The sequence below is a fragment of the Gilbertella persicaria genome (genome assembly GCF_025201335.1).
Source record: "Gilbertella persicaria strain CBS 190.32 chromosome Unknown B0P05scaffold_31, whole genome shotgun sequence".
Taxonomy (NCBI): domain Eukaryota; kingdom Fungi; phylum Mucoromycota; class Mucoromycetes; order Mucorales; family Choanephoraceae; genus Gilbertella; species Gilbertella persicaria.
In genome coordinates this window covers 26,949-54,654 of record NW_026251992.1, presented here as the reverse complement: position 1 = coordinate 54,654, position 27,706 = coordinate 26,949, and the positions used below count along the sequence as shown (strand labels likewise).

The 27,706-nt window shown below is 37.9% G+C and overlaps 9 protein-coding genes across 9 annotated transcripts; 8 read left to right on the top strand and 1 right to left on the bottom strand.

Annotated features, from left to right (window-relative positions):
• The first annotated feature begins 7,540 nt into the window (after positions 1-7,540).
• Positions 7,541-8,346, top strand: B0P05DRAFT_549611 (uncharacterized protein). The gene is made up of 4 exons (XM_051579154.1): positions 7,541-7,783; positions 7,828-7,896; positions 7,942-8,021; positions 8,074-8,346. The coding sequence occupies exons 1-4, from the start codon at positions 7,624-7,626 to the stop codon at positions 8,212-8,214; spliced, it is 450 nt and encodes a 149-aa protein (XP_051432897.1). The 5' UTR covers positions 7,541-7,623; the 3' UTR covers positions 8,215-8,346.
• Positions 8,347-8,366: 20 nt separating this feature from the next.
• On the top strand, positions 8,367-11,246 carry B0P05DRAFT_549609 (DNA polymerase family B-domain-containing protein). The gene is made up of 4 exons (XM_051579153.1): positions 8,367-8,571; positions 8,626-10,246; positions 10,314-10,761; positions 10,812-11,246. Exons 1-4 carry the CDS (start codon positions 8,444-8,446, stop codon positions 11,177-11,179), a joined length of 2,565 nt encoding a protein of 854 aa, XP_051432896.1. The 5' UTR covers positions 8,367-8,443; the 3' UTR covers positions 11,180-11,246.
• B0P05DRAFT_549604 (uncharacterized protein) lies at positions 11,247-12,138 on the top strand. The gene is made up of 2 exons (XM_051579152.1): positions 11,247-11,951; positions 12,003-12,138. The coding sequence occupies exons 1-2, from the start codon at positions 11,540-11,542 to the stop codon at positions 12,086-12,088; spliced, it is 498 nt and encodes a 165-aa protein (XP_051432895.1). The 5' UTR covers positions 11,247-11,539; the 3' UTR covers positions 12,089-12,138.
• A 17-nt stretch (positions 12,139-12,155) lies between these two features.
• B0P05DRAFT_549600 (uncharacterized protein) lies at positions 12,156-13,794 on the top strand. The gene is made up of 7 exons (XM_051579151.1): positions 12,156-12,801; positions 12,842-12,944; positions 12,986-13,041; positions 13,089-13,240; positions 13,288-13,504; positions 13,550-13,638; positions 13,703-13,794. Exons 1-7 carry the CDS (start codon positions 12,255-12,257, stop codon positions 13,763-13,765), a joined length of 1,227 nt encoding a protein of 408 aa, XP_051432894.1. The 5' UTR covers positions 12,156-12,254; the 3' UTR covers positions 13,766-13,794.
• On the top strand, positions 13,497-14,802 carry B0P05DRAFT_179190 (concanavalin A-like lectin/glucanase domain-containing protein). Its single transcript, XM_051573155.1, has 3 exons — positions 13,497-13,504; positions 13,550-13,638; positions 13,703-14,802. The coding sequence occupies exon 3, from the start codon at positions 13,826-13,828 to the stop codon at positions 14,723-14,725; it is 900 nt and encodes a 299-aa protein (XP_051432893.1). The 5' UTR covers positions 13,497-13,504; positions 13,550-13,638; positions 13,703-13,825; the 3' UTR covers positions 14,726-14,802.
• A 77-nt stretch (positions 14,803-14,879) lies between these two features.
• B0P05DRAFT_588957 (uncharacterized protein) lies at positions 14,880-15,146 on the bottom strand (the record flags this gene model as incomplete). Its single annotated transcript, XM_051582700.1, has 2 exons — positions 14,880-15,064; positions 15,134-15,146. The coding sequence occupies 2 exons, from the start codon at positions 15,144-15,146 to the stop codon at positions 14,880-14,882; spliced, it is 198 nt and encodes a 65-aa protein (XP_051432892.1).
• Positions 15,147-15,333: 187 nt separating this feature from the next.
• Positions 15,334-16,911, top strand: B0P05DRAFT_549591 (phosphoribosyltransferase-like protein; the record flags this gene model as incomplete). Its single annotated transcript, XM_051579150.1, has 8 exons — positions 15,334-15,468; positions 15,516-15,710; positions 15,769-15,812; positions 15,864-16,018; positions 16,063-16,372; positions 16,425-16,577; positions 16,631-16,738; positions 16,791-16,911. Coding segments are annotated over 8 exons (1,145 nt in total), but the record flags the coding sequence as incomplete, so codon positions are not given.
• Positions 16,912-17,210: 299 nt separating this feature from the next.
• B0P05DRAFT_549584 (uncharacterized protein) lies at positions 17,211-23,438 on the top strand (the record flags this gene model as incomplete). Its single annotated transcript, XM_051579149.1, has 6 exons — positions 17,211-18,419; positions 18,441-18,471; positions 18,534-20,057; positions 20,107-22,893; positions 22,941-23,046; positions 23,090-23,438. The coding sequence occupies 6 exons, from the start codon at positions 17,211-17,213 to the stop codon at positions 23,331-23,333; spliced, it is 5,901 nt and encodes a 1,966-aa protein (XP_051432890.1). The 3' UTR covers positions 23,334-23,438.
• Positions 23,439-24,505: 1,067 nt separating this feature from the next.
• On the top strand, positions 24,506-25,143 carry B0P05DRAFT_474045 (uncharacterized protein; the record flags this gene model as incomplete). The annotated part of the gene is made up of 2 exons (XM_051574766.1): positions 24,506-24,821; positions 24,875-25,143. The coding sequence occupies 2 exons, from the start codon at positions 24,506-24,508 to the stop codon at positions 25,141-25,143; spliced, it is 585 nt and encodes a 194-aa protein (XP_051432889.1).
• Positions 25,144-27,706: the final 2,563 nt, after the last annotated feature.

The following is a 27,706-nucleotide window of genomic DNA, read 5'->3' as shown; positions in this document are numbered from 1 at the left end:
TATGAAAAAGGTTTAGTAGACTGTAGTCAATGATGCAAATACCCTTAAGTATGAGTCATCAGTAGTGAGATACGTCTTGAATGAGATCAGCTAAAAAAATCAATCGCTCGAATATCATTCTGTAATCACTTTTGCTCACATGCTTTACTATGATTGCTAATTTTATTTTGCTAGCATCTGTACCATCATCTCGGGAATCGCTTTATAGCTTGTTGTATGTGTTTACACCATAGCCAATAAATGAAGGCAATTGATACATGATTTTGAGTGTTTGTTGCTCTTTATTGGCTTGAAAAAAATCAATTTCACCATGTGCCACCTCTTTGATACAAGCATAAAAACCATACAGAATCCTCATAATTACTCTTTCACAAATCTGGCTTGCTCATATGAGATTTATCTTTGACAAGTCCCCCCATTGTACCCACGACCATATTAGCAAGCATCCGGTTCAATGTTCGTCAGACCATTGAAGAGGATCAATGCCATTCAATCATGTAACTTTTTTTTTCTTTCTATATATTTTATTTTAGTTTAGTTTATTTTGTCTAGTATATTTCGTTTTATTTTATTAACTTTCATTTTAATTGCACCCTCCTCTTCACTTTGACTATTACTCTTAGTGTACGCGGCTCAATCAATAAACACATTAAAAAAATTGATACAAGCATAATAGTTTGATGAATACTTAGTGAAAGATCGAATTTAATTTAGATGATAGTTAATTACTCCTAATATATATATATATATATATATACAGTAGTTACATTAAGTGTCCCATAAAACTCATTTGTAAACATAAATTAACATATTTTTGTTGTGTTGACCTTGTATTAGTATCAGAAAAAGCGCTTTTTTTGGACAACTTAGGCAAAAAATGACGAACGTTTTCAGAAAAAAATCCTGCGAAACTTGAATCCCTTATTTTCCTCGGCGAATAAGCATTCTCAATCGTAGGTTTTCCACATTCTTCGGCAAATTGTTGTATACACAGCACTATTCATCCCTTCATGTCCTAAAAACCAAGTATTAATGTCATGTATAGATACATCTTTCAATCACAGTTTTATCCGCAGTTTCACATAATCATAAATTGACATCTGTATCCATACCAGTGGTAGACGTGGTCTGTGCCCTGATCATGTACCCAGTTCTTGTGTACCTTAATCCATTCAACCGATTAGCTAGTGTATACACACTCAGTCCCAAATTAAGGATAATCAATTATCATACAAACAGTATAAATACAATACAAAATATAACCTTTAATAAAGCAGACTTCTTTTGGCCGTTTTGGTTCTAATCGACTTATTGATTTGACCATTTTATTAGTGATTATATCACTTTTTTTTCGATTAAGAACGTATATTTAGCTCTACTTTATACTACCTACCTTATTATGTCTTCTCCTACTTCTGATTCTCCCATGGATACTTGTCAAGACTACCCTGTCTCTTCTTCTGGTTTTTCTCGTACGGCTCTCCCAGCCACTTACTTGGAAACTCTCCAGCAAGCAGTCAAGGATCTGACAATTGAACTTGTCATCTTGGGAACTAAGGTTGCTAATCCTCCTGAGGGTTGTGATATCACTGTTTTGCGTTCAGATCTTGTTGCTCGTACTAGAGATCTTGACCTGATCAAGCAAGCTTTGGTAAAGGTTCAAGGCCCTGCTATTACTACTCTGTCTTCTTGGCCCTCTGCTCCTTCTTCTGTTCCTGTCTGCCCACCTAATTTACCCATTTTTCAATGGACAGGTGTGGTTCATGACCACCAAGCACCCATCTTTGTTGATGTTACGGCTTGCCTCATCCGCTTTGAGGATGTTCTCTTTGCCAATGGTCTCAATCTTGATGATCATTATCGTCGCCTAGTCCCACAACAATTACCAAACATTGTTAGGAAATGGTACGAACAGTTTGTTGCGGTTCATCCTATACAAAGTCCAACTTGGTGCGACTTTAAGGAGGCCATTACTCTTCGCTTTGGTCGTTCGACTGAACAAGATCGTGCTGACTGCGCACTCAAACTCGTCAACATCTCTATGAATCACGGTGAATCTTTTGCTGCCTTTGTTGATAGATTCCGCGATTTACGTCGTCGCTCTGCTGACCAGAGTTTACCTGTTGCTGTACTCATTGACAAGTTCTTTAAGGCCATGCCTGGAGCTCTCCGTGAGCGTGTTTCCCTTGCCCGTGCTAATTTGCCCGCTGAAAAACGCTTGAGCATTGATCACTTGATGCAAATGGCTCTCCACATTTCCAAGGACTTGCATGAGATGTCGTTCATGGGTAACAAACCTTCCTCTGGCTCTTCTGGCTCCTCTCCTTCTGTTTCTGTCATGTCTTCTAAACACGCTGTTAAGTCAGGAAAGATCACAAAGAAAGCCTTACCTACCAGCAGTGGCAAGTACTGTGAATTACATAAGGTCACCACTCATCAGACGAGTGAATGTAAAGCTTTGTCGTCAATCTCAGCCTCCTTGGCAAGCAAGCCTAGTTCTTCTTCTGTCGCTGCTACTGGTTTTTCCAGGCCTGTGGTGATCTGAGCACTTTTTAATACAAAATATAATAAATAGTCTTTCATCATATAAATGAATAATCACTTATAGCACTATACATCATAAACATAAAGTAAGCATTGTATAATGACAGTATAATGGTAACTTTTAGGTAACCAGGAGAATTAAAGGAGAATCTACATTGTCAACTTCCAGGCCCAAGCTGTCAAAGTGTTAAGTAATCAATAATCAGTAATCATAATTAGTCAATAAATCAGGTAGTATAGAAGACAACCTGGAAAAGATATATTTTAGAAGATAATCAATTATTTTTGTAATAAAAAAGTACTGAACAGTCTCACTGTATTTCTTTGTTTTCTTTTTATTCTATTCTATTTTCATTTCACTACCCAAACATCACACATAGAATCAAAGCAAAAGACATCTTTATTTTTCTTTTTCTTTTTTCATAGAACTTGTTAGGCTTTTAATTTGATAGATTTGTTCATCACTTTTAACACCTTTATATTTTCCTTATAGATTCTATCTATCCATATATGCAACTTTATACCTGTTAGAAGGCTCAATCTGCTTACTTATGCATGCATAACCCTAAGTTTCTTGCTATCATTTGGTGTACAACAAGCAACTTTATAATGCATCTGATAAGAAAATAACACAAAGGCCATTTGTTCATGCATCTCTTAAAGTGGCCAAGGCAACAGATTGATTGGCTAAGCCACTTGACTTCGAATGTGGTCTTTTATTTTTACATTGTTGTCAAAATAAAGACCATATTGCTCAGGGTACCCGAGCTCTTGTCTAGCTAACCTATGGAGCTAAAAGAGTGCTACCTTCCAGCCGTGTAGCTGTGTCTGTTCAGTGTTTTGCTTTTTTGGCGCTGTTTAGATATGACGTTGTACTAAGACCTGTGTAACCAAAAGCTAGGGGACAATAGCGATTGTTTATACATGTACGTACTAACTGGCTGCAGACAAAGGGTAAACACTAAACCTAAAAGGAAGCAAATATGTATACAGATATCAGTTTTTGGGTTTACTGATTCTCAATACATAGATACTTGTACTCCGGGGTACTTGTATACACAAAGGGGAAAAAGAAGGCATGGTGGCACTTTCTAGACTGAAACTGGTGTTTCTCTATCGACAAGGCTTTCTCTCAGGTGTCTCCAAGGTTACTCAACAAGTCTCAAGGTCAATCAAGAATGACTCCCATGGCTCAGTGAATATCTAGTAAGTATCTTCCAATGGTATTAAAAGTATAATACACTAAAGTCCTTTTGTTTAGGTGTTTGCAAGGTTGGTCATCAAGGTCTGTTACTGGTCCAAGGCTGACTCTCTCCCTGGTTCTACCCTGTTATGGTTAGCAAGCTCAAGATCCCTAGGTATACTCTACTTACGGTGGTGTCTAAGGTGTCTCCGAGGTTGGTCATCATGCTGTGTTACTGGTGCTTGGTTGTGATTAGCAAGTTCCACGATCACAAGGTTTGTTCTACTCAAGTTGGTTCCCTGGGAGTCTTCAAGACTATCCATCAAGACAAACAGCAGGTTCAAGACTCTCCATTTATTTTTGGGAAACGGACATAATGTTTTTCTGAAATCGTCATTTACAGTATTTTCGGTTACATTTGAGAAGATTATACTGTATTTTCTCAAAACGGACAAAATTTATCAGCCGCACTGTATAGAATGATAATTGATTATGATATATTTTAGTATGTAATTGAAGACTTATTTAATGTCAGATCATCACATGTATATAGATTCTATATGTTCACAACAGATGTCATACATGATTTTCTTCATAACTTTTCATTATTGAACAAGATAACATTAGACCAATACTTCTTCTTCTGGTGGTGGTTATAATATGTCAACGTCTTTTACTTTTTTTCTTAGCTTGAAATAAATGTCAATTCTAGTATATACATGAATGATTGGGAGAGGCGCTTTCTTAGGCGTATGAATGTGTCATAGGGTCTGTTTATATTCTCCTAAATAGTTTAAGTATTCTCAAATGATGTTTACTAACATCCATGGTACTTTTGGAGTTGATTTGAACAAAAAAAAAAAAAGCGACTTGTAAAAAATGGCCAAAATGATCATTCGACCAAAGGGTATTACCCATGGAAACCTTGAGTTTGACAACTTGTGATCTTCTTTTTCACGCTACAGAATTAAATAATCAAAATGTGCGTCTGAATCTGTAGTTTCTGTTGAATGTGTTTGCTTGGCAATCGCATTATAAAAATGATGGGATAGGGGCGAAAAATCTTAGACCATTTTTGTCCATTTGCTCAACATTTTAGCAACAACTTTGCAGTCTTTTTTGTATCAGCAAACTCAGAAAGCAAAGATCTACAACTCTTGTCAATATACCAAAGCCGAATAACCACGTCTTCAAACAGTTCTTAACAAAAGCTCCATTTTTTTAAAGATTTTATTATTGCTCCGCGTAAAGTTACCCTAATGGCACTCAAGAGACGGGGGCAATTCATACAGAATTATATTACGCAAATTAACTAGAAAGGATAATATGAAAGGTATGCCGCTGCCATTTTGATTGCGGAATTGCCTTCCATTTCAGTCTCCACACAATGCCATCTGGTATGTTCTATGTCCATTTACTCCCATATTTACATTGAAAAATGCCTAGTTTTCTATCTCTCCATGTTTTTTAGTACTCGAAATAGCATATAATGCTTTAGAAAGATTCATTACTATCACATTTCGTATGCCATCTAGAGCAAAAATCCCCAAAATACAGCTTAAACAAGCCAATTTTTGATCGACCATTACTCGACAACTACATTATCAAAGCAGTCCGTCTTTTTATTCAAAACATGTTCTTTGGAGTCAAGGAGTCGAATGGTACCATTGATTTGGCAGTTTTGTAAAATTCATTTTTTTGACTCAAGGCTCCACGGGAGGTCCGTGAAGATGAAAAAAATAAAACTCGATCAGAAAATTTTTAGAATAACCCAATGTAGGTCTAATCCAACCTCTACATGCCTTATACTAGTACGCAGAGAAATTTAGTTCAGGATATGCTACTTGAAAAAGTACAAACACTGATTTACGTTTTCTCACAATGACGCTTGTCTCTTCGAGGAGGTGCAATGATTGCAAACACTCTCATCCTGTCCCAACTATGGTTCTGTCTGCGGCTTTTCCACCCGACACAAGCATTTTTAGATCAAATACCGCGGTTGATATACAAGTTTGTCTGGCAAGAGAAATATCCCAAGGTATCTTTCGATCAATTATGTCTTCCCCGCCTACAGGGTGGCATTGGTCTTCTAAATCCTGCGCGCCAACATTTAGTACTCCAGATGAAATGGCTTTTTGCTCTTCTTGATCGAAACCAAGGTAATACGCTGCTGAAGAGTGCTTTAAGCCATCATCTACTGTTTATGTCTACCAGCTCCTCCTTTCCTACTCTGCCTTTCTTTTCTCCGGTCTTGCGAAAACATGATATCTGCCATCAGTTCTCTATCATTCCTGTCATATTTCAAGCATTTGACCATTTTGGGATTAACTTTAACCTACAGCGAGTGCCTATCCAAACATTGCTGCATTTTCTTTTAACTAGGATGTTCTCTGACCTGCCCTCTGGCCATTGGCTCTATCGACATACAGAATTGCCTGCAATGATCTTCTTCAAGTTTGATGAAAACATGCACTGGCTACGTTTACAAGTACGCACAGAGTATTCCAAGTTTCCCCTCTTATGCCGTTCGCTGTACAACGATATACTGATTCGACATTGCGTGCAGTTACAAACCTTTATGATTTCTTATATCTATAATGAAGTGGAGCAAGTAAATGTTGAAGAAAACGATCAATCATTAGTGAGCCAATTGCATGACTCTCCTCTCTGGAGCCAATACACGTCCAAGGCTTACAGGATGCATAATTATTCCAGTGCTTCGAATACTCAATTGAATTTGCCATCTAAATTGCTGCGTCTATTCTGATCTTCCTCAATGCTCTTACCTTCCAGAACTCTTTGATTCAGAATTATCAATAAGAAACTGCCTACAGAAGCACAGCTATATAGAATCAATCGCGTTCACAACAGTAATTATCGCCTGTGTTCTTCGAGTATCGACTCTTTTGAACATTTCATTCTTTATTTGTCCTTGGAAATGGATCATTTGGATTGAAGTCCTCATCTGCTTCTAACCACAGATGTATTTGTCAGCTGATACGGTTTATCGCCTACTCTGTCTCGAATCCTGCCCTCCTTTCCTACTGCCTGACAGTCGTCTCTTTACGGTCCTATCTGTCTGCCAATGGAGAATATGGTCCGCTTACTGGCGTTTCGCCTTGGACAATCAACCCTTCAACCCTGAGTAGATCATTTCCGACATTATTAGTCAGACTTTGATCTCACTGCACCAACATTATTTGCTCTTAAACGTTTTTTGACTCTCTCAATGACTAATTTTGTGCACTCTTTTTTTTTTCAGCTTATCCACGTTACACCCCTCTGTGATGTGTAACTAAAAACATACATTTTAATAAAAATATTTTACAAAAAAAAAAGAAATCTGTTCCAACCGAAATGAGGAAAGGTCATCTCTTGGTAGTTTTGATAAAAATAAAGCGAGTTTACTAAGATGAAAAAGTCGAGTCAATTTGAGCATTGCCTTCGAATCTGCATTCAAAGTTTATTTTACGCTGTAATTGGAAAAAAAGAAGTCCTTTTCGGTAGATATTGGTCTTTTCAAGCTGTCTCCTTAAAGTCGAGGGGATGCCATCTATAGTAATTGTGACTTGAGTTTACTTCCATAAATGGAGAGGGCTTCGAGGAGACAAAAAGGTATTCTTAAGTATAGGGAGACCAAAAAAAAAAAAGCTAATTTTTGCAGTGTTCAGTAAGTCGGAAACTGTTTTCAGAAATCTCATTGCTATACGAGAAACTCAAAAGATGAATGCTTTGAAAAGGACCAATGACTAATAAGCGGGCATTATTCGATAAGCAGAGTATCTGCTATGCGCTGTAACACGTGATTTGCGTAGTACGCCAATTTTGACAAGACGCGTGACAACGCGTTGACTAATTTTTTTTTTCAGTTTTTTTTCCCTTACATTAATCTCATTATGTCAAGCGACGACATTACTTATTCTTCACAACCGTTTGAGCCTGGATCAGCCATGAAAAAGAGAAAGATAGTCCATAAAGACACCAGCAGTGATCCACCCGCTAGTTTTGAAGACGAACTAAAAATGTTGAATGAGGATATGGACGTCGATATTCAAAGTAAGTGATCTTGATCGATAATCCATGGCTCATGGTTTGTTTAGTTGAAAACACAGAAGCCACTTGGGGCCGTCCTAAAGCACCTTTACTTGATCCTACCAAAGACAAAATAGGTAAATTGTCAACCCAATCAGGCGGTATCTAATAGGATCAATTAGTCTTTCAACAGATTGAAGTGGATGAATATATGGACTTTAATGCTTTTAAACCTGTTGCTCGATTGTATGGTGCTACTGCGGTAAGTATTTGAGTGACAATCAAGCACAGATCATTGACATGGATTGAAATAGAATGGTCATAGTGTCGTGTGTCATGTCAGGGATTTTCTGCCCTATTTCTATTTCCCTGCTCCTGTTGGATTTCAACATAGTCATTTACCTTCTCTCAAGTCATCTTTAGCTGTAAGTATAATGGACCAAACAAACAAGTAGCTCATATGATCACTAGTCTGCTGTGGGACGTATAAATGCTGTTGAAAGTGTCGAGATTGTGATGAAACAAAGTATTTATGGGTATCATGGTGATCACAAATCACCCTTTATTCGAGTCACCACAAGAGACCCTCGAGATATCTCCAAATGTAAAAACAAGATTGAAGAAGGTGTAAATGTGGCTGGCTTAAGTCGTCCTTGTCAGGCAGATACCACATTTGAAAGCAACATGAACTATGTCCTTCGTTTTATGATTGACTGTAAAGTACTTGGTGCTAATTGGATTGAACTGCCTACTGGAACATGGTCATTTGTAGACACTAAACAATCGTTGGCACAAATTGAAGTGAATGTGAGGTAAATAATAGATTGTGAAAGCATACATACTGATTCTTGGGGCGGGAATTCTAGATACAATCAATTAATAAGTCATGCACCTGAAGGAGATTGGTCTGACATTGCTCCCTTAAGAATTTTGAGTTTTGATATTGAATGTGCTGGTAGAAAAGGTGTCTTTCCTGAGCCCAATATGGATCCTGTCATCCAGATTGCTTCTGTTGTTCAAATCCAAGGTCAAACAAAGCCATTTGTTCGTAATGTATTCACTTTAGGTTCCTGTGCTCATATTGCTGGTTCTCAAGTCCTGTCGTTTGACGATGAAAAGCAATTGTTGCAGAAATGGAGTGACTTTATTCGCCAAGTAGATCCCGATGTTGTCATTGGTTACAACACGACCAATTTTGATTTCCCTTACTTGTTGGACCGTGCGAAACATTTAGGCGTCACCAAGTTTCCTTTCCTCGGAAGAATCCAAGGCTTACAGACAGAAGCCAAAGATGTCAAGTTTTCTTCCAAGGCTTATGGTACAAGAGAAAACAAGTCGATCAATCTCGATGGTCGTTTGCAACTCGACATGCTTCAGGCTATTCAACGTGATTATAAACTCCGTTCTTATACCCTCAATTCTGTCTCGGCTGAATTCTTGGGTGAACAAAAAGAAGATGTCCATCACTCGATCATTACTGAACTTCAGAACGGAAATGAAGAGACACGTCGTCGTCTTGCTGTTTACTGTCTTAAAGATGCTTTTTTGCCTTTGCGATTGATGGATAAGCTCATGTTGCTCTTTAACTATATCGAGATGGCGAGAGTGACAGGTATTCCGTTCAATTATATCTTGGTTCGTGGTCAACAGATCAAAGTGGTGTCTCAACTGTACCGTCGTGCACTCGAAAAGGACTTGGTGATTCCTGTCTTGAAATCAGCGACCATGGAAGAACCCTATGAAGGTGCTACTGTCATTGAACCTGAGCGTGGTTATTACGATGTCCCGATTGCCACACTGGATTTCACTTCCTTGTATCCCTCTATCATGCAGGCACATAACCTGTGTTACACAACCTTACTGTTACCCGAAACCGTGCATAAATTAGGTTTGGTCAAAGACGTAGACTATGAAATCACACCCAACAATGACATGTTTGTCAAAGCCTCACGTCGCAAGGGCGTCTTGCCTGAAATCCTGAGTGACCTGTTGGCTGCTCGTAAGCGTGCCAAGAATGACCTTAAGAAAGAAACAGATCCCTTTAAACGTGCTGTCTTGGATGGTCGTCAATTGGCCTTGAAGATCAGTGCTAACTCGGTCTATGGTTTCACAGGTGCAACTGTAGGTAAATTACCTTGTCTCCAAATTTCTTCTAGTGTCACTGCTTATGGTCGTGGCATGATTCTCAAGACAAAAGAGAAAGTAGAAGAGCATTTCACGATCAAGAATGGATACAAGCATGATGCCAAGGTTATTTATGGTGATACAGATTCTGTCATGATCAAATTTGGTGTCGATAATTTGAAGGAAGCCATGGCCTTAGGTAGAGAAGGTGCCACTTTAGTCACTCAAGAGTTTGTTCGTCCCATCAATCTTGATTTTGAAAAGGTTTATTTCCCTTATCTGTTGATCAACAAGAAACGATATGCTGGTCTGTATTGGACAAGAGAAGACAAATACGATAAATTAGATGCCAAAGGTATTGAGGCAAGTAAACAGATCAAATGGTTAAATCAAGTTCACTTATATATGTATGTATATTCTGTATCTCTAGACAGTGCGTCGTGATAATTGTCGTCTTGTACAAAATGTAGTGTCTAAATGCCTTGACAAGATGTTGATTGAACGCGATGTAGAAGGTGCTCAAGCGTTTGTGAAACAGACGATTGCTGATCTCTTACAGAACAAGGTCGATTTATCTCAGCTGGTGATTACAAAAGCACTCAGTAAAGCAGACTATACCAATAAACAACCGCATGTCGAATTAGCTGAGCGTATGAGGAAGCGTGATGCTGGTTCAGCCCCTGCCTTGGGTGATCGTGTTGCTTATGTGATTATCAAGGCAAGTAGTAATACGCCTGCTTATGAGCGATCTGAAGATCCCTTGTATGTGCTGGACAACAATATTCCTATTGATACAAAATATTACCTTGAAAATCAACTTTCCAAGCCATTATTACGTATTTTTGAACCTATCTTGGGTGACAAGACAGAAAGTTTATGTAAGTGACACATCTGTTGTATAGCCATTGTTATTCATGCCTATGTTCAGTATCGGGTGCCCATACACGTACAGTCAATATCTCTACACCTACTGTAGGTGGCTTAATGCGATTTGCAGTCAAGAGTGCTACTTGTTTAGGTTGTAAAGCACCTTTGCCTAAAGGAGATACCTCGGCTGCTTGTAAACAATGCAAAGATCGTTTGCCTGAACTCTATAGTCATCAATTAGAACTTACCAACAAGCTCTCTGTCAAATTCTCGAGACTCTGGACACAATGCCAACGTTGTCAAGAGTCATTACATCAAGATGTGATTTGTTCCAACAATGATTGTTCTATCTTTTATATGCGTAAAAAGGCACAAAAAGATATGGATGAAGCAACTGAGAAATTAGAACGCTTTGATTATGAATGGTAAAGACAGTCCAATCACGTGATGTAATAAAGAGCCATGCATTCATCAAGTGGACGACGTGTCTCTTTTTTTTTGTTTTTGTTTTTGTTTTGTTATTTTGTTTTGATGAGTGCAGAAGAGATTGAATCCTACAAGTTTCAACTCGAACAAGTTGAACTTGCTTTACAGGCTGATGCTAATAATGAAGAACTACAGAAACTACAAGCAGATCTAAAAGAACTAATAGCCATGTTTGAAGCAGTCAATCAAGAAACAACCAATACAGAATCACCACCTACAAAAAAAAGGAAATCCGAATCGAGTCCATCAGCCACGACAACAACAGCACTCAAGCTACATGAGTTTTCGGTTGATCAAGAAGTCATGGCACGTTGGTCTGGTGATGGACAGTTCTATAAAGCCACGATTACAGCTATTGGTGGTGCTGATCAAGTATTTTCTGTCAAATTCAAAGGCTATAGTGATGTTGAATTTGTCAAGGCAGAAGATATCAAGGCCATTGCTACCAAGAAACGAGAACCCGGTATTTTTGAAGTGGTGGATAAGAAAAAGAAAAAGAAGGAACCTGTCTTACCTGTGGTTCCCCCTCCTCCTGCTATTGCATTACCAGCCACACCCGCCAATGCATTAAAAAAGAAAAAGGCAAGTGAATTCGAGAGCAAGAAGAGTGCTTGGTTGAATTTTGCTACAGGATCCAATAAGAAAAAGAAAGTATCTGGACCTGTCATTAATAAAAAGAGTATTTTCAAGACACCCGATAACCCACACAGTAAAGGTAAGTCTATCGTCTATCTATGATCTATGTATTCATGTTACTTTCTTTTAGTGGGTGTTGTAGGTAGTGGTAAAGGCATGACCTCATATCAACAGCGTGGCAAACATATTTATACGCCTACAGCTTCAGAAGATTAAAATTAAAAAGGGACTGTATAAAATAAAATAAAAAAAAAATCTCTTCTTTATTTTTTCCTCTTTTTCTCTCTCTCTCTCTCTTTATATTTTGTTACACTTACATAAACATAAACATAAAAAGGCATCTACTTGATTTTCTTTCTTTTTTATTCTCTTTCCTTATATCATGTTGCCTCAGTTTGGATTTATTGTTGCACAGGCAGGTGCAGACTCACATCCAACCATGTCAAACCAAACTACTTCTACATCATCTCATTTGACAAAACCACCATCTCATGACCCATATTATTACCGTTCTACGCGTTCACCACCTAGTTCTTTATTACCACCACCACCACCTCTTCCTTACATGTATAATAACAATAATAATAACAACAACAATAATAATAACAGTGTGAGTTCATTACCACCACCACCCGACTATTATCAACCAGCTAGATATCAACCCTCTTCTATGTATGAACCCTCTAGTTATAGACCATTGCAACCATTGCCTCCCTTACCCCAACAACAGAAATGGCATTCAGAAGAAAGTTATCATTGGCATCCTCCAGTCTATCCACCACAAGAATTAAGCCATCCTCCCCCACCTCCCCCACCTCCACCTGTTCAAGTCATACAACAGCCTGTAAATCAAACGACTGGTTCAAAGGTTGCACAAACAGATGATTATGTGTATGACGATCCTTCTTCTTCATTTCAACGATGGCCAGGTAAATTAAGCAATGTATAGATTGACTTACACAGCAATAGAAGAAACAATGATAGACCATGAGAATAAAATGTTGCGTCGGATACGAGAATTCAAAGATTTGATGAGTTGGATGGATACTGAATTTTGGGAACAATGTGACAAGTAAAGTACATCATGTTCAATCCATGTACTCATAGACTTAGTATTTATCGAGAGAAATTGCAGTCTTTACAAGAAGAAATTCGAGCTATTCAGTTAGGTAAAAGAAGATGAAGGTTGAATCGGCGCTTATTCCTTTTGTGTTAGGCACACATTCAACATTTAAAGAGACATTGGCGGACATGGAATTACGTCGAGAACAAACAATTCAAGATGCAGTCTATTATAGGAATTATGAATTATCTCTATCCAAATATCAATTCGATCAAGAAATCAGTCTATTACAAGATGAATATGAAGTAAGCAAGAAAACTTCCAACGTATATTGTAACTGACAATGGTATAGAATGAAAGACATCATTTACATGATATGGTATTACAAGCTATTGAAGAAAGAAAGAAACAAGTCAGAGAAGATAAAGAGATAGAGACTGAATTTGAAGTCAAAGATCTGTTTAAAGATGCTTATGCCCGTGTTCATAACAAGCGACATTTAAGAAAAAGAGCAGGTTTAGATAGACATCAGAATGCATCTCCTTCTCGTCAAGATAGAAGAAGAAGAGGTAATGTATCCTCTATGGTATAGTATGATTAAACAACTGTAATAGCGGATCGACAAGCAACACCCCATAATATTCATGCTGCACCTTCTGTATTAGAAGAAGAAGAATTAGAGATTGATTTCATGAGTATGAAGGTATTTATATATATATATATATATATATATGTGTGTGTGTGTATATTTATCTATTTATCTATAGGGTATGCATATGTCATCAAGAAGACATCCACAACCACAACCACAGATATCAAGAAGACAATAGAATTCTTTTTTGAAAATAAATTCCGAAATCAAAAGGGAATTTTAATTTTCCTTTTTCTTTATGCATTGGTTTATAATAGTGTTATTGATAGTAAAAGTAACAGCCATTCAATTGACTACCAACCTAAATCAGTGTGATTGTGGCTACCAGCAAGACAAAGACACGCAATGGCAAGAATTATGGCATATTGACTTTGATCAAACCAAATCAAATCATTCATTGATTGACCCAGAACAATTCTACTCGTTTAAAGACTTGTTCTTTTCTAACTATGTGATTCAAGCCAAATTCAATGACACGTATCCCAGAACATTTAAGCGAACGAATGTACAAATCACAGAAGCTGGACTTGAAATTGCTGTCAAGACACATCTGATCGCCAACGCCAGTCGATATGATATCACATGTGGAGGTGTAGGCACAGACAGACAGGATATATTGTATGGCTCATTTCGTAGTTTTATCAGATCCAGTGCTGTTTCAGGTACTGTGGCAGGCATGTTTCTGTATCATGCGGAAGGTGAAATTGATATTGAATTGGTCAGTGCGTTACAACCACCTCAGGCTTATTTTGCCATGCACCCATTGATCTATGATGAGAATGGGAGAGCATCACCCTTAACCCATGGTGAATCTATCTTGGGATTTGATCCTTCTTTAGATTACCATGAATACCGTTTTGATTGGTTTCCTAACTTGACTGTCTTTTATGTGGATGGGATTGAAAAGTATCGAATGACTACACACGTGTTGGGATTGCCAAGTCGAGTTATGTTTAATCATTGGACAGACGGAAACCCTAATTTCAGCCAAGGACCTGCTAAACAAGATGCCAGTATCTTTATTAAAAACATGACTTTCTTTTTTAATGCCACTTCCTCTTCTTCTTTGCCATGCCAACAAACAACAACTGCTTGTCCAATACAAAGTAAGTCACATCGATGTCTTTCTATGAACTGATGAATATAATGTAGTGATTTCAAACGAACTCGGACAGAGTCATCTGGATAAAATAGAACCCTTTTCATCCATGGCTGTTCCATCCTGTTGTGTATTTTTGTATTCTGTATTATTCATCTCATTTCACACGCTTCATTTTATATTGAATTAAGATTTATTTATTTTTATGTGTAAGATGTTCAAGCAGCATTTGAAGTCGTTGTTGGGGTATTTTGATGCCAGCATCATGAAGCCAGTCCAATAAACCAGATTGCATCAATGTATGTTCATAAGGAGCATCACTATCATCGCCCATAGTGAGTTCATCATCAACTGTGGTTCGAAAAGAAGGCTCTTGAACTGTAGGTTGAGTATAAAAAGAAGGAATTTCTGATAATAGCTGTTCAAACTGTTTATTGTTGAATTTACTAGAGGAAGACATGAAGAAGAAAAAAGAGAGAAAAAAGGGAATTTAAACAAGCGATGCATAAATTCAATTTATAAACATCCTCTTTAATGGCATGTGATAACACGCTTAAAAAATTGATATGACACTTTGTGACTGCCCATCTTGCAAAAAAAAAAATAGAAAAACACCATTTTTTTCTTTTTTTTTTTCTTATTGGCAACTATGCGTAATACCAAAATTCTGGCTGGTTCTTCTCACCCTGAGCTTGCTGCTCTTGTCTCAAAGCGTCTTGGGACACCACTTTCTGACTGTACTTTAAAGAAGTTTAGTAATAAAGAAACCAATGTTGAAATACGTAGGTTAAATGATCATACATAAGTGACTAATTACCAACATGTATAGGTGTTTCTGTTCGTAACGAGGATGTTTTTATTATCCAAAGTGGTAGCAACAATATGAATGATAATATTATTGAGCTTTGTATCATGATTCAAGCTGCTCGTATTGGCTCAAGTAAGCGTATTACTGCTGTTCTTCCTTACTTTCCTTACTGTAAACAAAGTAAGCGTAAAGGTAGAACAAGTATTACTGCCAAACGTAAGTGGGATACTATAGGATTCTATTTTTTCTTTTTGTTATTGACGAGACATAATAGTTGTTGCTAACATGTTGGCTGTTGCTGGTGTTGACCATATCATTGTAAGTTATATATATATATACATACATAAGAAATATATTTATTCTGTTTAGACCATGGATCTTCATGCTTCACAAATGCAAGGTTTCTTTCAACGCCCTGTTGATAATCTGTATGCTGAACCTGTTATTGCCCGTTGGATCACACAAAGTGTTCCCAACTGGCAAAACGGTGTCATTGTGTCCAAGAATGCAGGCGGTGCTAAAAGGTATAGAGACAAGATATAAGATAGATGTTACTGATGTCAGACAGAGTTACTTCTTTAGCTGATGCTCTTCGTCTTGATTTTGCTTTGATTCACAAGGATCGTTCTCGTATGGGTCCTCAAGGCCACAACCGTCCTTACAGTGGCATGCCCAAGCATGGTGAAGGTGACAGTGTGCGTGTTTATGAAGAAGACGATAACGAAGAAGATGATTTGACTGCTTCCATCTCATCTCTGAATGAAGCGGGCACGAATGGCGATATCTTGAATGCTGCTGTCAGTGTGGTTGCTGATAAGGATGGTGAGAGTACAATTACTTTGGTGGGTGATGTCAAGGACAAGATTGCCTTTTTGACTGTAAGTGTACACCCCCCCCATGATGGATAGAGATGATTAAGCCTAGAGATAGGATGATATTATCGATAATGTGGGTACCTTCTTGGATGCTGCTGAACATTTGGTTCATAAATGTGGTGCTGATAAGGTGTATATCATTGCTACTCATGGTGTCTTGAGTGGAGATGCTATTCAAAAGATTGAATCTTGTGATAGTGTATACAAGGTAAAACAATGCTTCCCCTCCCCTCTTTGATTTGATCTCCTAATATTCTATAGTTGGTTGTCACCAATACCTTCCCTATTCCAAAGGAAAAAATGGACCAATCTTCTAAATTGGTAGTCATTGATATTTCTTATACATTAGCAGAAGCCATTCGAAGAACAGTAAGTGACTTGCTTTTTTTATTGCATTGTTTTCTTATATTTATTTGTGTAGCACAATGGTGAAAGTGTTAGTTATCTCTTTAATCATGCAGAATAAAATAGAATACTTGTTATAAAAAAGAGTTAAGGAGCATATATATATATATATATATAATAAAGAAGGGAGGAGGGGGGGAGGGACAATATCAAAAGAACAAAAAAAAAAAAAAAATGAGGAGGGGTGGGAGGAGAAAGAACTTTTTTTTTTTTTCATTATTTTTTGCCGCTTTTTTATATTTTTTCTTTTTCTTTCTTTTAAAAATAGTTTGGGGTGATGAAATCAAAAAAGACAAAGAGAAATTCCACTTCACCACGGTCGTCTGAAGAGAATTCGTCTTCTCGCAACGCTTTTTCATTTCTAAAACATCGGTTTTTTGTCTCCAATACAGAACAACCATTGTTAACCAGTCCTCGTCCTTCTAGTTCTTCAAATATGAAATCATGGTCCATTGATAACTTAGAACAGCATGATGAGGATCATCAGTCTATGCCTGACTCCAATACATGCTCTTTCTCTTCTTCTTCTTCTTCTTCTTCTTGTTCTACATCAAAGACGAAAAATACGCGACCTATGTCAATGATGGCTATTGACTCACTCACTCAACCTACAACATCACCTATCGATATAACCACTCGTCGTAGAAATTCAACCAACACCATGGCCATCAATGATGAAAAAGAAGAAAAGAGAAACAGTCTGATCATCTTGAAAGAAGGCTACCTGTACAAAAAATCTGATTTCAAACCATTTCATCGACAAGCAAAACTGGATCGTGGATGGAAACTGTACAAAGTAGTTCTCAGAGGACACAAGTTGTATTTCTATAAGATTGCTTCTGAATCTCCTCTTCGTTCTCTCTTTCCTTTGTCTCCTACCAGTCAACACAAACACCAGAGCCAGCCTTCATTGACTTATTCTTTATCTGCCAGCAGCATTGCCAGTGCTTCCATGACAATGAGTCCTGTGGCGTCTGAATTTGATCAAGAAGCACAACAGATTCTTTTTTCTCATTCTTTGTCATTGTATGGCACGATCTTTATGGAACTGAACCAGACCACACAACAGCCTAAACAACAAGTGTATTTAGTCCTTGCTCAAGAGGCACTGTACGTATGCCGTCGAATAGAGAATGTATGGAAGATAAAGACAGACTATCCTCTTCATGCATTACAAGCTCAGATTCATGACCGAGATGTGTTTCAATTCAGCCTGTTTTTCCAACAGACAAAGATAGGGACCTATTCAACACAGTACGGTGATCTAGGTCAAGCTTGGATCAGCATGCTTCATAGCAGGATGTACGACGCTACACAAGAGCTAAATCGGAGTCATCGGTCCGAAAATCACTGTACAACCATCCATGCACTGGTTCATCAGTTGCTGACAACAGAGGAGGACTCAGTGTTTTCAGACACGTTTCTGTTGACTTGGTCCACATTCACGACAGGATCACGCGTATTGAATGAAATCAAGGCGTGTTTGACTCAGGCGACAGAGCTGCGTGTGATTCAGTTGTTTAGAGGTTGGTGTCAACAGTTTGCTTTAGACGTGATAGGGGATGTAGCCACAGGCATGGTGGATATCTTGAGTACCTTGAGCCATCCACAAGCAAAAGAAACCAAAGATTTAGTACTCAAGATAGTCCATGAAAACGCAAAAAAGACACATGAACATAGTTCCACTGTCAATTTAGGTAATCAGGGTGATGCGATAAGCATTTTGTGTTCATATGTTTTTTTTTTTTTTTTTTGTTAGTTGCTAGTAGTCATACTGAAGAACAAGAGGATTCAACAGACATAGAAAACATCAAGGCTCATCATAGCAATCATAAACGTCGAGATTCTATCAATTTATCAAATTTGTTGATTACAGGATTGACACCGAGTCTCTTTTTGTCAATGGATACATTTAGTTTTGCACAACAGATTTGTTTATTTCATACAATCAAATACAACCAGTTTGGCCAAGATCTGTTGAATCCATTGTCGTTTCTGCCTCGACCACAAATACCTATTCAAATGTCAAACTCACTTGTGTTTACGCCTGCATCACCTCATTTCTTGACAAAACTCATTTGGGTTCATATCTTGATTGAGAATCAACAAGATGAAGGTACTACAGAAGACTGCACATTCATGCGCTCTCAGCTACTCTCTCATTGGATACGTGTTGGTCTCCATCTGTTTGAATTAGGTGATACCATGGGTTGGTGTGCTATTGCGCTTGGCGTATGCTCTGTTGGCATTGTGAGATTAAGAGAGACATGGAAGGCTGTTGATCGTGACTTGGTGAGCCACATCCAAACCGATTGGGTTCCCCTCTTGACAGAATACGGTCTGTTCACTCAAGAAATAGGTGCTGATTATTGGTCAAAGCAAGCCATGGTTTGTTTTTCAAAGGTATTACAGATCCATCCTACTGGTTTACCTTTTTTTGGTACGCTTCGACAATCGGTTGATCGGTTTAAGAAGCACGCGAAAAACACACTGTGTACACCTACAATTGATTTTGAAGAATGTCAGTTTATTCATGATATCATCACGACGGGTCTACATGAATGGCAACAAAGACAGCCTAGTTTTGAACCTGCTGAAATACCAGACATTGTGCCCATAGGTCCCTTGCAGTCTTATTTTGAACACTCCGTCACAGATATCATGTCTGTGCCACATGACTATAAGCATTTACAAGAATGTTCCCTTGCTTGTGAGCCTAGAATTTTTGGTCAAGGTTTTCAACAACGACAAAACAAGACGAGCACAGCGACAGTAGCTGATGTGGCTCCTCCTTCTACAGCATCTCTCAAGTTTCCCAATATCTTGGACAGTTGTACCATTTTGGATATTCGACACCAAGATACCTTAAGTCAGCAAAAAAAGTCGCGCAAGACCAAGAACAAGTCTATTTTAGAAAGCGATTATTTCTTGCCCAACAAGAAACAACCAGTTACAAAAAGTCATGAATCCAATGCACCCTCCACCAACAAACAAGGCAAAATGATTCGTCAACGCACCTATAGCTTTCCTCCAGGTGGTACTCGTTTAGCACATCATGAGAACCCAACCAAGTTGGGTGATTTATTCGAACAAGAAAACAGTCGTACTTGGCTAGGCTCCTTGATTTCAAATAGACATCATCGTACTTTCTCTACAAAGGCATTTATTCATGCACACCGAAATAGTTATGGGCATCAAGGCGACATGTTCTTGAATACTCAGCATGGCGAATTGGTCTTTAAGGCCACTGCTCTCTTAAAGAACGAACACGATACAACCAAAGGTACTTATACTGACATAAACACACAAAAGCTGATGCTCATAAATTTTAGATGATGATACGCTTTTAGTCACTTTAAAAGCAGGTAGTTTAGAACAGCTTGTGGATGTGCTTGCAACGAGTATTGCTCCTTTCGAAGACATGCTTAAAGAACAATGGCATATGATTCCACTTGCTGAAGGATTTGATCAACAACAACCTTCAAAGATAGCTACAGATGAAGAAGAATATATCCATGTCTTTTTTACGACGTATCGCACTTTTTGCTCCCCAGCGCATTTACTCGAGATGTTTCAACAACGTTTTGTAGATGCTAAAACAAAAGCACGACATCCTTTAAAAAGAAAAGGTTCTTTGATACTGTTAGAGTCCTATTTCAGCCCAACACACGCTCAAGGAACAGTAAATGCTTATGATTGGAAACAAGTGGCTAGTATACAATTGCGCATTTTGAACCTGTTGCTTTATTGGATGGAAGAACATCCGTATGATTTTGTAGACGAAGCCAAAATTATTCGGTATGTGGCAAGCTTTCTCAAACATGCCAAAATGGCATTGGAAGAGTGGTCTCGACCTTTAAAAGACCACCAAGGACATGCAGATACTGTTTTACTGGCTGAAGTGATTGAAGAGCGCTTAAACAAACTATCAAAACAGTTTGTTCAAAAAATTATGTCTCCCATTTACGATATGAAGGCCATTGCATTTGATCCTGAGCGCTCTCGGGGTATTGAAGGTCTTTACCGCCAATTGACAAACACGACACAACGATACCATACGACACTACAATTGGTCACGAACAAATCCCAGCCATTATCGCTTACGAGTCAACCTCGAGTAGCAGACGCAAAGAGCCTGGTTGACTCCTTTGCACCTGAAGTATTACTTGAACAAGTCGATCGTGTTGTTCGTCAATTGTTCAGCGCAGTGACCATGCAAGACTGGATCCAAACGTTTGATGTTTTTGAAGCACAAGCCAGTGATCTATATGCTTGGTTGCCCGCTCGAAAGCCTTCGCGTACTTCTCGAATGTCGGCTGTACTTTCGGCTGTGATAGATTCACCTTCTTCCCACCTGACAACCTACCACATTTTGTCAGAAGAGGTCATTGTTTCTGACATCTTTACTGCGATTGAAGGTGCTCGACGCTCTGTTGTTTCTCCCTCTGCTTTTTCTGACGATGACCTGTTACTTGCTTTTCCTGGCTCTATCCAGTACCTGTATTGCATCCATTTCATTATTCGAAGCTGGGTCATTCATGAGATTGCCGATATGAATATTGATTCCAAGACACGCGTTTTACGTATAGAAAAGTTCTTACAGATTGTCTTGACCAGCAAGACGATGAGCGAAAAGCTGACCTTGTTTCCTGAAGGACGTGTACCGGGCTTTGTGGAGTACGCTATTGCCAATGCTTTGGTGAGTCCAGAAATCCGTTTGTTCTCTAAAGCATGGCATGATGTGGCTATGCAGCACGGTCATGCTAGTCTGGACACGCTTGAAGGCTTATTGAATCAGATGCAAAAGACTCAACCTGTGCTTGGTCATTCTCGGCCATCCACTTTATCAAGTTCTTACTCGCTTTCTTCCATTTCTTCTGGACAACATCACCCATGGCTTGTTCCTAGCCTCGGGTGGATATTTGAGCGCATGCTGGAACTTTGTTTTCATGTGCCTGACGCCTATGAAGCAAGAGACTATATGATTAATTTCGATAAACGTCGTTGCATCACTCAATTCTTACGACTTGTTCAGAACGTTCAGACAGACTTGGACGAGCAACCTGTCGAGACAAAGAGCATCAATATGTCCTTCCTTCTTTCTCCTAACGAATCAAAACACACATGGAAAGACTTGCGCGAATTGGCAGCTCGGGAAAACAAAAAGCAACCAGGCAATTTGGTTCTTCGCGCAGGCCCTCGTACGACTGTGTTTAACAAGCTAGTGACTGAGCAAATGGAAAAGCTGAAACGATATTTTAGAGATAGGGATCGTATTGATAAAGAATGGCTTAGCTTTCAACACAAGCTTCAAAAGAAACAGCTAGAACAAGCTCGACAGGCAGATAAACAAGACCGTAAGACCAATCAAGCCAAATCATCTACAACACTACCATCACATCAATTACAACAGCACAGTGTCATGCCTCGTATCAATTCGTTTTTGAAGGGGCTTCGTCCACATTCTATGGCTGCATTTCCACCTCATCTCCATATAGATCATCCATCTTTATTTCCACATCTTTCTTCCATCAAAGCATCTACTGTCATTAATTTAATTCATGCAACAACTTCTGTTGCTAGTACTTATACAAAACGTGATTTTGTGTTTCGCATTGTGACCGAAGAAGGCGGCCAATACTTGCTTCAAGGCATGAGCAGAGAAGACATGCAAGACTGGATGCAGTATATTAATAGTTCTTCTCGTGAAGGCGCTGCCAAGAGACAGAGTGTCTTGGCAGCTGATTCAATCAATGTAGACCCTATCGTCTTACCTAATACTGAAACTCGCTCCAAGCCGTTTTCCAGAACATCTGTTTTTGGCGTCCCTTTGGATAGTCTGATACGCGATCACCAGATACCACTTGTGGTAGACAAATGCATTCAAGAAATTGAACGTCGCGGGCTAGAAGAAGTAGGTATCTATCGTGTAGCTGGCACAGGATCTGTCGTGAGCGCTCTCAAGACTACATTTAATAAAGATGTCAGTAAAGTGGACCTAAGCGATCCCCTTTGGGCTGATATCAATGTAGTCGCAGATACCTTGAAGCAATTTCTGCGTGAACTTCCTGAGCCCTTATTGACCTATACATACTATGATGAATTGATCAATGCTGCAGGTAAACAAGACAAAAACGCAACAGAAACTAAATTATATGATTTATAGCTTTAGAAGATCATGATGAACGAGTTTATTTACTCAAGAAAATTATCAAAAAACTACCTTATTCCAATTATTTAGTGTTGAAAAGGATTATCGAACATTTTGTCACGTAAGTTTCTATATATCAAGATTGTATCTTATTTTTTATCTAGTGTAACCGATTTTGAGGCTACAAACCACATGTACGCAACCAATTTGGCTATTGTGTTTGGTCCCACTTTATTACAGCCTTCACCAAGCCCAACTTCCTTTGCTACCACTATGTCAAATATAGGGCATCATCAAACTGTTGTGAAATACCTTATTTTGAACTACCATTACTTGTTTGATGTTGAATTAGACGAAGCAGAAGCTTTTACAAAAGACGAGGAACAAGACACTCCATCTAGTAGTTAGAATTTATACACACATTTATTTATAATCATACCGCTCCCTCGCATTGATGGCCGGACCATTCTTTCTTAATCACTTAATACAATAAACTTTGTCTTTTTAACATGCAATTTATTAGGCAAGAGAAAGGAAGACTATTTTTATGGATATTAAAAAGTGATCGTGTAACGCTTAGCATTCATCAATTACCGCTGTTTATTATCTATATAGATGCATGCTGTACATGGCTCTATTATTTTAACCTTCTGAGCTCAAACCTCGGGTTTGACGTACTACTTGGCATCTGACTTGATACCCTTTCGAGTTCCTAATTAAGAAGTACTATGGACATCTTGTTCTTTCTTTTTGGATTCTGACATTTAAAAAAAATAAGCTTAAAAAAATGGTTTCTTACATGTCAATCTAGTTCTGATGGAAAGTAAGCGCATGATTGCAAGCAAATATGCCAGAAAAAAAAAGAGGGGAAAGACCCATCTTGATTCTAAAACAAAAAAAAAGAATATAAAAATGACAATTCGAGTAAAAAGGTAATTGCATCTTTTTCACCAAATTTAATATAAAGTCTTGGTATATAGATTTAGAAACGAATTATCGGTTTTGCGCTTGTACTAATTTTGTCATCGTATTTACAACAATATATAAAAGCCTAAAAAATGTCTTTTTTCTTTTACTTTATCTTTCTCTTTCTTTCAGAAAAAAAATAGTAATCCTTCTTTTTGGCAATGACTTTTATTAAACAACAATTCAGCAATAACAATAATATAATCATGTCTCCTCCAATTACTCCCAAACAGCATTCAGAGCCTAACTTTGGTCATAATTCGTCATCATCAAATCATATCCACTTCTATCATCACCACTACTTTCATTTCAAGCCAGAAGATCAAGTTGTTCGGTCAAATTGGACATCACCTTATACTCTTCCTCCTTCCCCGCCCTCTCATCCTTTGACTATACTTGAGCCACGTCAAAAATCGATTATGGCCATCTCTTCTCTTGTAAATGAGACTTCCTCGGAAATCATTACATCCCGCACTATTCGCAAACAAAGAAACCCAGTTCCTTCTCCATCATCCTGCTCTACTCGTGGTGCATTCAATATGCCTTTTATTGTTAATTTCACAGATAGAAAAGGATCCAGTTTATCATGTATTCATGGAACTGTTACCAATAAGATGAAAAGAAAATATACCAAAAAAGCATCACCTTCTTTTTCTCCTTATCCTTATCCTGTTGTCAAGCAAAGTGATGAAACACCAAGACAACGCCCTACAAGTAGTGTTCGAAACGCAAATACAGTGAAGACCAACGTGAAACAAGCTCCGGCAGAAAAGGAAGATTACATTATTAAGCGTTCTACAGAAGCAGCTCTTATCTACGATGAATTAGCTGCAGATTTTGATGTTGCTGCTGCATTCAAAGGTGCTGAAGAGTGGATTCCTACTTTTGATTCATTCAACAGAAAGCCTTCTGTACGTGTTCAATGGAGAGGTATGTATTCTTTTGCACCATTCAGATGTACAGTTTCTCATGTTTTAATACAGGACATCCACTCAAAATCAAGCATATGCCTTATTATGACAGATTGCATCGGGATGAAGCTTCAATTGCTGCAACGCTTCGTCTTACTCCAGAACAATACCTGAAATGCAAATGGGCTCTTATCTTGGCTGCTAAAAATGCTTATGAAACTAAATCCTTGTTCCGTAAATCTGAAGCTCAGAAAGTATGCTGCATTGATGTGAATAAGACAAGCGTACTCTGGAATGCTTTCGGTAAATTGGGATGGCTTGGACCAATGTGGCCACAATAGTTACAACACTATTTGGATCATTTATCTGTGTGTGTATATATATATGTAATCTCTTTTTCCTTTCTCTATATGCTACATTTTATGTCAATATGTTTATATTTATATGAATTCAATAAAACGGGATTATTAGCGATTCAAAATTATATCTTTTCTTCTTTTTTCAAGGCATTGCAACTCTCAAAGCATGACTATTGTTTTGCCAAGAGGATAATCTTGTTGTACAAGAAAGAAATAACGTGCGTGTGATATAAAGCCATATTCTGCCGATCCACCGTGTTACTTGTAATGTTATTAAGCCAAGAGATTTTTTGATCTCAGTGCATAATCATAAGTCTAGCCGTTGTTTTTTCTATTTTCAGGCATCCACAGAAATTAGCAAAAAAAAAGAGAGAGAGAGAGCCTTCGGTAGCACGATAAGCATTGCCACATTCTTCTCTAATCTTTCGCTTTATGGATCGCTTTCATGAAAATTATAAGCATGATGTTTTGTTTGGCTTTTAAGCGTTCCTTTGATGACTATAAACTATCGTCTTTCTTAGCATTCGTACTGATTGTAATTGTATAGGCATCGTTTTTTTTTTTTTATGAAGCGATCTGCATTGAATGTTTCATACAACGCAACACAGTCTGATCAAGTTGACTTTTATTCCTTTCTTTTTGGCTTTGAGCTTACACAACAGCAGATAGCTCAAGTAATACCAAGCCCAGCATCTCCGCTTCATTTAAAGTCGTTTTACTATACAGAACAATGCTGCAATTTCTCAGTAACTCACTTTTAGATAGTTCTAAAGCAGAACTTGTTTTTATTTGTGTTTATGACCTGATTGTTTGTGATAAATCATAGACAAAGGACTATACAACAAGGATCAACCCAAGTAGTACATATGTTGCACAAAATAAACAGCGCCAAGAGGACATCCTGGCTTCTGCAAATCAAAGAGGTATTTCACCAATTCAGAATAAAGAAAAATAAAGCAATACGTAGGGTGAATTGAAGCATATAAGTCATGTATTAAATTAGCTGTATGCAAAATAAATTGGCTAAAGGAGTCAATTTGCCTATAACAATGACCCAAAGATCGAACTGTAAAATATCAATAAAATAGTTCCAAAACAGAAGTATTTAAGATGCGTTCGCACATTGCTCAGAGTAAGCTGAGAATTTAATTCAGATAAGAGAAGTTCTCAAATGAAGTAGGTAGACTAATCAGTGAACTAGCGAAAGGATAGAGTAAGCTCAAATTGTTGATAGTAAGGTTGGAAGAGAAGAAACGCCGATTGCCTAGCGGACATGCAAAGCGGTATGATACTGTGTCATTGGCTGAAAATCTCGCATAGTAGTATGCCAGTTGGCATGAGTGGGTATTTGAATATGTGCAAAATGCAGAAACGACAATTAGAGGTCACAAGAGACACCAGGAGACCTGAGAAAGTATACGCGTAGTAATATAATTGCTATTATATTGGTATATTTGGCATAAGAGACTGCTAAATTGCATGATAATGTGCCAGTTGGCAACCCGCCTCGCATGCCAACTGGCATGAGAGTGTGCCACTTTGCATGTCCGGCGGGCAGCTATCTACAAGCAGTTTCCAGGCTTTGAGCGCTTTGCCTTTGGTCTAATAAAAATGAACATGAACTTATTACTGGTATATTCGTCGATGCATCTGTTCTTTCAAAGTCTACCCACCATTCGTCTACATCAATGTTATCACTTGAGCTCTTTGAGCCTTAATAAATATAAAATTGTAATGAACATAATGTTCAAAACAAGCATCGGCATCATTCTTGCATTTTGTGAAGTAAATTTGAATTTTTTTTTTGACACGTAGACATAATGAAAGTAAAATAACGAATCAGCCTATTTACAAATGATTATATTTCCTTATAACTCAATTAATTGAGACGCCAGTTGGTGGGTTAATCAGAATTAACTTTGCAGCAAATATTGTGGCGACTTTGAGTCTTTCTGTAACAATACAAGCATACAGTAACGCTGCGTTCACTGTATTTGATTGGGTAACTTTAATAAAAAAAAAAGTGGTTGAGATCAAGTCAAACAACAACCTAGAATTCAACTTAACTATGCAGAGATAATTGATCTCAATTACACATATGCTTACCAAATACTAGCAAAGAAAGAGAGAATTTCCATCACAAACGAGGATACTCAAGCAAATAAGAAATATGTATATGTGTTCCAGACTTTCATGTTGAAGGAAAGAAAGATCGCCTTTTTATTTGTACAACATGTCTTTTTTTGTAATCCTACACTGACTCGAAATAAAAATTAGCCCGGTTTTCGGTCATTCGAACTCAGCAACAAAGGTACTGAAATCTTTTAGAACTGTGACCTTCAGTAATTTATAGTTTCTGAAAAGCTTTATTGTTATAGAAATTTTAGTATAAGATAGTTTATAAATCTAAAGAACATACTTTTTTTGTAATTCCTGTATTAACTGAGTGCTGTTAAATCAGAGAGGAGAGGGGAGGAAAAGAGAGAAAAAAAATATAAAGTAATTGGATTTGAATTGGTTTTTAAATTAGAGGAAGCAATGTAAC